The sequence below is a fragment of the Notolabrus celidotus genome, chromosome 11 (genome assembly GCF_009762535.1).
Source record: "Notolabrus celidotus isolate fNotCel1 chromosome 11, fNotCel1.pri, whole genome shotgun sequence".
NCBI lineage: Eukaryota > Metazoa > Chordata > Actinopteri > Labriformes > Labridae > Notolabrus > Notolabrus celidotus.
The window spans coordinates 18,161,269-18,173,463 of record NC_048282.1 but is presented as its reverse complement, the minus strand read 5'-3'; the positions used below and the strand labels follow the sequence as shown (position 1 = coordinate 18,173,463).

At 44.2% G+C, this 12,195-nt stretch overlaps 1 protein-coding gene across 1 annotated transcript in view; it reads right to left on the bottom strand.

Annotated features, from left to right (window-relative positions):
• Window positions 1–2,692: 2,692 nt before the first annotated feature.
• Window positions 2,693–12,195, bottom strand: part of si:dkey-157g16.6 (uncharacterized protein LOC561837 homolog) — a 57,839-nt gene continuing 48,336 nt past the window's right edge. Inside the window, exon 3 of the mRNA XM_034695185.1 lies at window positions 2,693–6,579. Coding sequence (XP_034551076.1) covers window positions 4,538–6,579 — 2,042 coding nt within the window. The 3' untranslated portion in view covers window positions 2,693–4,537. The remainder of the gene's footprint in view (window positions 6,580–12,195) is intronic.

Below are 12,195 nucleotides of genomic sequence, written 5' to 3'. Positions count from 1 at the left end.
TATACATGTTGTGATGTGTGAATTAATGTATGAAAAAAAGGGGAAAAAATCCATAAAAAGTGCCTGAAATGGAAAAAAAACGAAGAAAGAAAACCAGCTAACGTGTACTTTAAAGTACATGGTAGCGTATCATATCGTATCGTATCGTAGCGTAGCGTAGCGTTTATTGCCACAGTTTCAAAACAACGGGCAAATCAGGAATACACAAAAACAGTTTCACCTTGAGATTGGGCCCCTTTTGACTCACAGAAAGACATTAGCAATGCAGTCCCACACAGGGTGGAACATGCACACATCAGCCATACATTGCCACTCACAATCATCCTCATTTACATATAAAAGTATACACAGGTAAACCTAGCATTCACATGTACACATAACAATACATACCCACATACACATACCTGGCTTAACATGCACGCATAAAGATTGACCTTAATAAACCCATCTAGCAATATCTATAGAGATGAACATCCAAACAGTAAATCATAAAAGTCCTAATCAAAATAGTCAGTATCTTTCCTCCATCTTCTTTGAAACACAGGCAGTGTCAGCCGTAGCTGGGCATTCATATGTTCCATCGTGTATACATGTTTAACTTTTAGTAACCATTGGTCAACTGAAGGGGGAACTACTCTTTTAAGGGGCTCTTGAACATTTTGTATGACCAATCTTTTATGTGTGGATGAGGCCTTAACACTTCACTTTATACAAAAGCTTGACAAAATCAAGCAGCTATTTTCAACTCATCCAACCATATCGTATTTAATGAGTATGTTGTGAAATTAGTATGCAAGATGAAAATAAGCCCCCTTATGTAACACTGACACATCTCATGTCTCATGTTTTCTTTTTCTTTTGCTCTTCCAAGGTTGTGATGTCCTTTGGAATCTGATATTGAGTTTGTGACAGAAAAAGATAGAAAATAGTTTTTAAACAGCTGCAGAAATGATTACCCTTCATCAGAGGATGAAGGGCAGTCGCTGCACAAGGTTGTGCTTATAACACAGCTATGCATCATTATTAGACAATTAATTACTCTGTCATCAACACTGGCAACAACACTGTTCTACTGGGATTCAGTCGCAGATGTTTCGAAACCCTGCTTTGACAACACACTACATAACTGAGGAGCTGTGGATCCCTTTTCAGGTTTCAACAAGACTTTGACTCTCCTCGCATATAGTTGCTCAGATTTACTTTTTTCTTCTCAGTTAGTTTTGAGTCTTTGAAAGATGTCAGGAGAGACCAGGAATAGCACAGGGCCGGCCGCTGGGACGAGCGGTTGTTTACAGAGAGTGACAGGGATGAAGGACCTCTGTGCTCTGGTGCTAGGCCTGAAGCCTCAGGGGTGTGCTAGCACTGCTTCTGTTGTGGACGCTTTAAACACACACACACACACACACACACACACACACACACACACACACACACACACACACACACGTGGGCGGGTAAACTTATGTGTAAAAAGCCACACAAAAACTTTCAGTGCTGTCTGTTTTTATCTTTAATACACACATACAGCCTCCCTTTGTCCTAATCTATCACCCCACACACATACACACATCTACAAGAACTATAAAAACACATATATGGTTTTCTAACAACAGCAAACCGTCACATGTACCAGCTATGAACCTATTTGGTTTAGCATACTAACTTCACCTGCTGACTGAACAGACTGCTGTGTGAAGTCAATCCAAGCTGATGTCCGAACAAATCCAATTCCTCATGATTTAGTCTTGTGCGTTTCTGTGTTAAATGATTCAGCAATCAGTTTAAGTAACAGGGCTGACCTTAAAATTGGGGTCAAGTCAGGCCGCAGATACACAGATCTAAAGTAAGCAACGCCAATATTTAATATGTGCACTCCAGCAAATTTAAGTCTTAAATTCCGAAATAATATATAAAAAAAGAAGTAACTACAGAGCAATATTGACAAATTCTGTTTAATATTGTGTGATACTCTTCTCTTAAAATACAGTCTTTTCTGAGGTAGACCATTACAGTTCAAGAACATTATCATTTTTAAAACAGACATCAAAAAAGACATGAAATAAATACTTTCATGTACAATATGCCGCAAAAATGAGGTAGAAATGGTTACAGAAAATGTACATTAACCAAGAACAAAGATACTGCGATAACAGATCAAAACATGTACAAAATAAAAGCTTGTTTTGTTGGACAAACTGTCAGCAGCAGTAGGAACAACAACAAATCAAAATTATGTAACTAACCCAAACTCTAAGTCTTTGTTTAGCTTCATTTTGATTATTGTGTGAATAATCGGCAGCTTTATCTCGACGGCGCAGCTTGAGGCCGGGGTTGTTCTGTAATTTGCAAATGTGTTTTCAGTTTCTGCGACAGTGATCAGTATGCACAGTGGGGGTCACCCTGATTGATCTGGCTGTACGGCATGACTGAAGCAACCAGCTGGAGAGGGACGGCTTCACTGTGATATAGGGTTGCTGGACATCAATCAGACCACTTCCACTCCACAGAGGGATCGGTGCAAGGGAAGGGGAAGGTGGAAGGGAGGGGAGGGGAGGGGAGGGGGGACACAACGCCACATGGCCACTGGGGCTCCTGGCCAGGGGGCAATCCAATCTAATGAGATTGCACTAGGGAGAGAGAAAAAGAGAAAAATAATGATGAGGGCAGGGGAGGGAGGGAGAGGGAGGGAGGGAGGGAGGGAGGAGAGGGGAGGGAGGAAATATTACATCATTCTGTGTATTCCTCCTCAGGACCATGGCAACAGTCAGTGTAATATGTACGACCTCTGTACCTGCAGTCCAGTGAGCAGGTTTTTCCAGCTTGTTAAAACAGAACTGTAGGACGGGTCCAGAGGAGAGATTAAGTTTAGATAGTCTACATGTTGGGTTTAACCACAATATGTACACAAAAACTAAATTCTTACACTTTGGGATTTACTAAAAGATGCATCTAACCACTTGTTTTTCCCACTCTTTGATTCATCTGGGATTTTGCTTTGTGCTCAAATGTCACCATGAATTCAAATGAATGATTGTGTGCAAAACATATTTTTGGAAGTTGTTTTTAAAGACATACATAAACAGGATATGTAAACACCAAATGACATACATGTATGCCAGCAGTTTGTCCAACAAAAAAAGGAATATTTTCAGTTTCTATATAGCATTTCTCGAAGACAATCATCACTCCACCATAAACTACAATAGAAATAAAGGGTAAAAGAACAGAAAAGAAAACATTTATATATTCATATATAATAATACATGGATTTATGGCATCAAATATCCTTTGAAATACCTGAATTACATTCAATGTTACTCTTTGTAGCATATTCAAGTTTCTCTCCCGAGGTAAAAGCCCAGCTGTAGTGGGTGTTACAAGACTGTCAGGTTTCTCCTCGCTCCTTTCTCTTGCACCGCGCTGCTCTCTACTAAGACCCTAAGATTACATACATTCTTTAATTTCATTTTTCTGAGGTAACAAATTTTTTTCCTGAGCTTTTCAAACAAGACTACATACTAGGAAAACAAAACAAGTAAGTGAAATAAAAACAGACTGTAGGAGAAGCTGAGGGTGCCAGAAGGTACCTTCTGTTGGGTGAGTGGGATTCTCAGGAAAACTGCAGACGATCAGGAATGTGAGACGGGAAAAAAAGTAAATTGATGTCACAGATAACAACCCAAAAATGATACAAAGTTGTCTCCAAGTTGTACCGTTTTAAGTGTTCGTAAAGCTCTAATGAAAATATAAGTGAAGTATTTTTTATAACATTTTGAGCTCTACTAAAAGATTTCCTTTAACAATGGATTTCCTGGAATATCAGCAGCATGTTTGGATTTCAGAAAAGTCCTCTGACTTTGTTTTTATTTTTGGGAATAATAAGGACGAACTGTTTAGATTTGGTGAGAAGCTATAAAGACAGATACTTTAAATCGTTTCTGTTTTAAGAAGTACAATAACAGAAGAATTTCCATTTGGTTAGATGTGATTTCAGTGGAAAAAAAATCTGTGGTACTGAAATGTTGCTGATCCCAAGCCCTTCGTACTGAATTAGTGACAATCCTATGACTAAGTCAACATTAAGATAACATGGAAGTAGATTGGCAATAAATAGGATCCTGAGAGTAGCAGTCAAAGGGGGATTTCCAAACCCTGATTATCCATAATCTTGGACCACGTCACCTAGCAACAAACAATTGATTTTGTCCCGGACCAAGGCTAATCAGGATCTCAGAGAGCATCCAAATAGAATTTAAGCTGATTTTCCCATTGGCCAAAAGACTGATACACTACCCTACTCAACAAGGCCTTTCATCTTCTCTTCTTTGGGAAAAACTAAATATTGCGGATATTCATAGGGAAAGAAAGCACACCATGGCATGCTTCTGCCAGTGAAAAAAAATCCATCAGTACGAGTTAGCTTCTCTGGCTCTTTTGGCTGCATAATCTGTAATTACAAAACACATTCCCAAGGCCTGCCATGTCAAAGCAAAGACAGGCTCATGAAGCAGTCCGACTACAGCGGCCGGCTACTTTCTCAGTGGTTATACATCTTACTCCATTCTGTACAAGTGTCCAGTTCTTTTGTGCCTGTGTGTGGGCGCACCTTGCAGAAGGCATTCTCAAAGTCCGTGAAGGCTGGAGGTTTGGATGATGCAGGGAGGCCGTGCATGGCCCCAGTGGGAGAAGACGCTGAGGAGAGTGCCTGCTGGCTGAGCTGAAGCAGCTCCCGCACTGAGAAGCCCTCTGTGCGCTGCAGCACAGCGCCCAGCTCCCTCTCGCTCAAGCTGCAGCCTTGAGGCGCAAGCGCCTGCAACAACACTTGCCGGCGCATACCCACATCTGGTAGGCCCACATGATACCGCTTGGCAAAGCTCCGATGAACTGCATCTTGCAGCAGATCTGGCCTGCCAGTAGCACAAACAAGAATGACCAGACCTGTGGACCCCACCTGGGCTTTCTCCAGAGTCGCCAGCAGGGTCTGCCTCAGCCCCTCCTCTTCCATCACCTCCACCTGACTGAGCAGCACCACCGAGGGCTGTCGTGCTCCTGCAGCTTGCAAAAGAGACCCCAGAATGTGCTCTGCCTCCACCTTCCCTTTAGAGGCCAGCATGGCTCCACTCAATGGGTAGAATGAAGCTCCCAGCTGCGAAGCCAAAGAACGAGTCAATGTGGTCTTACCCCCTCCCCTCGGACCAAAAAGCAGGACGGTTCTTGGTGGCCGCACAACTGGACTGGGCCTTAACACGGGCCACAGGAGGTCCTCCTCTAGGGCCGTCTTTACATGGGTGAGCCCGGCAAGCTCACCCCAGCCCAGTGCAGGGCTACAGTCCAGTAACTCTCCATTGACAAGGTCCAACAGTCTGGGGTCTGGGCTCTTCATAGTCTCCACAGTCGGAGCACATAACGAAGGGCGCTTGTGGGAGTGGTGTTGTTGCTGCTGCTGGATGAAGCCCTGCTCTGACACTATGTTCTCCCCCGTCATGCCTGCTTGCGGGCTGAACTCCCCTGCTGTCCCGTAGTGAGGAGAGACCAGTGGCTGGGAGGAGGGCTTAGTAGGCTTGAAAGTTTGAGGGTCTGTGCTGCCTGAGCTGCTAAACCCGTTTCCTCGACATTCTGTTTTGTCATTCACACTGTAGGGTGAGTCCCCCCCGGCTTTCAGGGGGTCATAGCTGTATTTCCTGTAACGAGACCCATCCCCACTCTCATCCTCGTCTACACTCATCTCAAATGCTTTTCTTTTTAACGTACCCCCCGGCTCAGGTGTCCCGAGGTTGGTGCTCTGGTAACTGTAGCTGCCTCCTACAACTGTGGGCCTTGAGGGGACCGGAGTAGGAGCTGCTAAACCTGAGGGCAGGAAAGTTGTAGAAGGGTGACTGTAGCTGGGGGCAAGGCTGGTCTGGGGAGGGTATGAACTAGGGGGATAGTTATAGACAGGTGTGGTAGGGCTATAGCTGGCCACTAGGGTGGGGGTGGATTGAAGAGTGTGAAGGGAGGCAGGGGGAAGTGCTGCACCGGGTTGGGGACAGTACCCTGAGGAAAGATAGGTGCCGTTGTAGCTGGAAGGGTACTCGCTGGAGCCACTGCAGGAGCTGCTGCCGCTGTAGCCCGAGTCTGAGAGGTTACTGTTCACCACTGACACAGTGCCGACCCCGGGTGGGCCTGCAGGCGTGGCTACAGCCTTGGAGCCTGAGAGGCTTTCATGGCTTCCTGGGGGCCCCAGGGAATAAGAGGCATCAGTGCCGTGCGTCAGCGGCCATGGCTCTAGTTCTGTCTTTGGGGCACTGAGGCCCCCAAAGGCCCCCGGCTCTGGGTAGGCACCCACAGTAGGGGGCCTGTCATAGTGTGAGTCCAGGACGCCAGAATACTTCTCAGCGTAGCGCTTCAACAGGTTTGAGGCCGTCATAGCAGAGATGTCATCATTGGCCCAGGCGTAGTTGTAGCCGCTGCGGCCTCGGCCAGGGTAGAACTCTGACTTATGGGCCGGAGAGGAGGTGGTGGAGGAGACATCCAGGTGCTGCTCAGGCCACTGGCTTAGGGGCTGGGCATGCTCTGGGTTCCAGTGCATCTTTAACAGGCCTGCAAAAAACACAGGGAAACCAGGTTATAATTTTCTTGAGATAACATTTATGGCAGGAGAAATCTGATTAGAATATCTGTGCAAAACTGACAATTTTGAGCATTATATAATACATTTGTATTCAATTATTTCAACCAGAAAATTACATTTGAATCCAGTTTTCATCACTGTTCCCCCCACTATCATATGCAAAGTAGTCTGATACTCTCCTATCCAAGCATTCAGTAATCTTTTGCAACATTTCCATCAGTTGTACGGGGAATTAAGGAGAAAGCTACTTTAAGACAGCGAGTCAGTGGATTGGTTGTGCTTTCACAGCTTATACTCTGGTTGTGATAAGATCCCACTACTATTCCCCACACTGCTAACATCTGCAGGTCTCCCAGAGGACCTATTGTTATCTCCCTGTGCATGTTGCTCTGAATGCTGCTCTCCCCGCCCTGCACCCCACCTACCACCCACCAACCCACCCACCCACAGTACACCAGAGCTCCAAAGGCCTAGTGGCCGGCTGGACGGAGGGAGGGAGGGAGGGAGGGAGGGAGGGAGGGAGGGAAGGAGTGTGTGTGTGTGTGTGTGTGTGTGTGTGTGTGTGTGTGTGTGTGTGTGTGTGTGTGTGTGTGTGTGTGTGTGTGTGTGTGTGTGTGTGAGTTAGTGGACAGTGGTGTGGAGAGAGTGAGAAAAAAAGAAAGAAAGAGGGGGGTTGGGTTTGGGATTGCAGCATAGTGTGCTATTCATCAGCACAGTCTCCCATGGAACATTGGGAAAGTGGAATGTCTGTTCCCCTGGCTGACTTCAGCACTGGTTCAAGCTCTGATTGATCATGACTGTTACACACCAAGCACACTGCCAACCTAAGAGGAAAGAGGGCACTGGAAAGACAGATTTCTCAATGCCCCCCTTTATATTTAAGTAAGATATTCAACTGGAGTTGTATCTTAAATGTGTGGAATGTGCACAAGTTTGTCCGTCTAACAACTTTTACCAAAGTGTGTAATGCATCTTTTACTTTTCTATGCCTTTATGCATTTCTCTCCACCCTCTTATACTCAATTTGAAGCATGTCTGCATGCTCAGTTGCCAATTTTCACACACACAAAACTATCTGGAGTGCCTTGCCACATACATATCACATTATGGTGCTTATAGAAAAGTCTATGTCATGGAGAGTAGCACTAAGTCCTGCTGAGGCATACGCTTGACATTCCACACATAGCTTGGCATTATTGAACTGTCACAATTTACCCTGAGGTAAGGACTATTCCAGCCAGAAATGGAGGTAAGAAAGAATACGGCAAAAGCCGTCTTTACTGGCTGCTCTGCCCTCCCTTCCTGTGGACGCCTGATGATTCATTATTCATGGCTGTTTGTGTGTGTGGAGCCATGCTCCTTATTGCCATTTAAATCAAATCTCAATATACCACGGCCAGGGATTCTGCTGCTGCTGCTCTCCCACTCTCCAGCTCCAGCTCCTAAACTTTGGCCTCTTTCTTTACCCGCTTTGCAAACCTCCCCATGTGTGTTTTCAGATTACGCCCGTTATTTATTCAGTCAGATGAGACCAGCAGACCAGATGGCCATTGGATTATCACGTCCTTCATATTCAAATCCACTGCCTTAAGTTCCCAGTGGCCAAAACCAGTTCAAGTACTTCCCTAAGCTTCAGCCGACCCACACAACCACACACCCGCTGCAGTAAGATGTAAAGGAACGTTCTCACACTCTGTTCACTTCTTTTTTTTAACAAACATACTGAAGACATTGTCCTCTCCACACCCAGATGACCACATATTTTTGTGGTCTGACTCGCAGGTCTTTGTCCGGGCTGCAGAAACAGTATATGTCCTGCAGGCCCTTCCCATCTGCAGCCCAACCAGTTTGTGAGCAGCCCCAATAATGGGGCCTGTGTGTGACAGAGATGGATGAGAGCCCAGGGGAGCTCATAAAACCTGCACTGGGGAGGGAGGGATTGGAAGAGGGAGGGGGGAGAAGAGTGGACAGCAGGCGCTTCGTCCTTTCTGAGTGGACTGGAGCGGACATTAGAGGACTCAGTGAGGCGGGCTAACTGCTGTCCACTTCATCATTAGAGTAGCACCAATACAGAATGGACTTCTCTCATACTAACCCCCTTGACCAACGTAATGACCAGCTGCCCATACCTGAAGAACCAATTCACTGTTAAATCTGAACGTAATTACTTTCTCCAAGTCTTTTTAAAAAAAGAGCATTACAGTCCATAATTCTTCCTGTATGTACACAGTGAGTATGATGAGTGATGGGCAGCCTTTCACCCCTGATGAAAACAGCAGGGTGGTAGGGCAGTTTAGCCGTTTCCATGTAATTAGATCTTGCCTTCAGCTGGATTGTGGTTTTTAGAGCAGGGGCACAATAAACTGAGCAAGCTCTAATCTACACTTGTGCTTAAATCAGAGCCATCATGTAGATTAATTCACTGGAGAGACAAGAAGACAGCTAAGATTAGAAGCTGGAAATCAGGACAATGTGAACATATTGAGGGAAGCAGTGCATTCATTAGATTAACTTCAATATTTGTCTCAACGTGATGCTAGATTTTAATTATCCTAGACACCATAAATAGAGATTAAAACAACACCCTTCTGATATCATTTTTAAAGTAAGTGGACAATTTCTAACTGTCAAACTTTTACTAACACAATCATATATTTTTCTGCTCTAATGATGTGCCTTCTATCTTACTCGTATATGAGGAGGATTATAGATAAAACACATGTAATATGTGCAGACAGAGACAATTGTCTCCTTATTTAGATGCTATGTTTCTGTTTTCAGTTAAAGTTAATCTACTGTTTGATCCAGTCAGAAGATGTCGGAGTAGGCAGTGTTTAATGTGATCTGAAATGCAATCGTTTATGTGACAGGCTACATAAATATGTGACAAAAATGCTTTTCTGACCAATGGCTTTGCTCAGCTGAAAGGAGGTTGATAAGCACCTTGTGTGTATGCACATGAAAATTCCCATCGTGAATGTGTTTGTGTGCGGGCGTGTGTTCTCAGCCCCAGGAGAGACAGATGTTCTTCTGCTGACCGCCTTACTGTCTGTGCAGCCTTTGTGGTGGACGGCTGTCCAGCAGACGTGCGCAGCTCGGACAATCCAGTTGGCCCTGAGACAAAGCCTGAAGGATCCTTTTGTCAGGGGCCTGTCTAATTATGGAAATCTTATTAATCTATTCAGCAGCAGTCCACTGACAGCTTTTGTGTCACCCTGGGATTTATTGAGGGACCTGTGTGAGCTGCATCCTATTGAAGGAGTGCGTGATGAAGACAGTGGCACCGATGTCTTCAGCAGCTTTACTTTGAGAAGGCCCTAAAATTAAAATTGGACCACTTATGGCTCAGGGGGAGAGTGTTAAGTTCATTTGAGCTTTCAGCTTTAAACTACTCTGAACTGCCCCATATCTGAATCTCATGTTGACTTGGTGAAACCGAAGTAATTTTTTGTCCTATAAAGGCTGGTTGTACTCTGGGCTGTGTTGTGGTTTCCTATAAAAGAGGTATTGGTGGGTTATGTGAAACGTTATCCTGGCAGGAAGCCCGGAGGTAGAGGGCTCCAGTGCCGTTTCACAGTTCCCCTGAGGTTGCTTTCCCCTTCTCCCTTCCCGGCACTTTTGTTTTTCTTGCCCTGAGGAACAAAACGGACACGGATGCTACAACCCTTCTGGGACAGCATGCTATTAAACCGTGCCGATCGTGAAGAGGCTACTTGTAAACAAGAGCTGTGGATCAATCCAATCAGGGCCCTATTCAGGGCAGAGCTCTACCCCCACCCGCTGATCAGAATAAACAACTAACACCTTTGCTCCATTGTACAGCTGAACAGAGGCAAAAATCAGGGCAACCAATATGACTGAAACCCTTCAAAACGTGAATAAAAAGCAATACCATAATACTCATAGGTAGTGCACTCATCCATTAAAATATATGCTAGTCGATGTTTTTGTTTGGTTTGCTGTTTTCTTTTTTTGTTTTAATTTGGAAATTTTCGAAGTGTGTGTTTGTATATCTATATATTTTTGTATATATTTCTGTTTGTGTATATATACATTTTTTTTATTATTAATATTTTTTTATCAAACTTTTATCATTATTATTTTTTTTTACCTTTAATTTGTTATTTTTTATTTTTTCCTTATGTTTTATGTTAAAGCTGGAGTCAAAAAATAAATAAATGCTAGTCAAAAAAGAGGATTAAAAAATTGTGCCAAAAATCAGCAAATGTATTTTCTCTCAGGATAGAAAGCAGCAATCCACCCTTTCCCCTTAACTTCACTCTGGCCTCTAAAAGGGTCAGCTTCTCAACTTTCATCTCAACACAGAATTCACTTTCTAAGGAAAATTCTTTCAATACTTCTTGACACGAAGTTGCAGAGAGGGCAGAGTCAAATTGTTTCAAGAATGCTGCTCTGGGTGTTGTGGCAGTGCGTCTGGGATTCAATTTAGACAATGTCTCAGATGGACACTTTAAAGAGAGAAGCTTAAAATGAGTGCTGCTCTAATAAAGGGCACACAGGCAAATTGAAGAGAGTAGGACACACACTTTATTTGTGCTGATAAATCACAAAACTTGAGGCCCTGATGACGGCATCACTTGCTATGTATTCAGAAAGCGCAAGCTGATCAATGAGTTATTGGGTGAAACTCTTGCATGCTTGACATAAATGTGTAGCAGTAATTATGTCTAACTTCAGGAATCTTTAATCATTTTCGAGCGGTGTGGAAAAACACGTCCTGTAACATGCTTTAGGAATGTGAGTTTGGTGTGCAGAGGGAGCGGCGTCTGCTCTTGGGATCTGTTATTTATCAGTTGGTTATCTTGATTTGTCGTTCACTCTTGGAAGCCCCTTAAGTCCTCTGTTCTCAAGTTCACTGTGATTTATGACACTAATATCAAGCAGGACATTCTCGCTAGGCTGTGTTCGTCCTGCCGCTGCATACTACTACCTGGTCTGTCATAAAAACACCAATCTGAGGGGCCGGTCACAATTCACACGTGGCAGGTGGAGACAGTGGAAAATTGTCTCTGGACACTCTCTCAGTTTGGAATGAAATTCACATTTTATTATCTAAGAAGGTTTGTAACAACATAATAAAAACTCACAATGGATTTTCACATATCAGGGTGTATTATGTGTGTTCTACTATACTCTTATAAAGAAATATTAAGATACACCTGAAATCATTTCCCCTCTTGGAGTATTGTCCAAAAGCTGTGAAAGAAACTGTGAGGTCATTCTTTGAGACAAGTTAACATGCCCACAGAACAACAGGGGTCATAATTTATCAGACATGCATAATTGGGCATTGCGAGAAAAAATTATTATAAATCTATGTGTTAGTCATGGGGCTGCTATCAATCAAATGAAACACAATCCCACACTCCCACTCTGCCTCTTGCTCCCTCTGGCTCATCTGCTCCTTCTTTCACGGCCCCTAAAAAGACGTAATAACAGAAGAGCGCTGGAGCCCTGGTGGGGAGTTTTCACACCTGCTGCACAGAGCGCGAGCAGACGCAGCTCTTTTCAAGCACGTTGCACCAGCCCAGTCCCAGGAGGAAGGAGCCCATCTCCTACAGTGG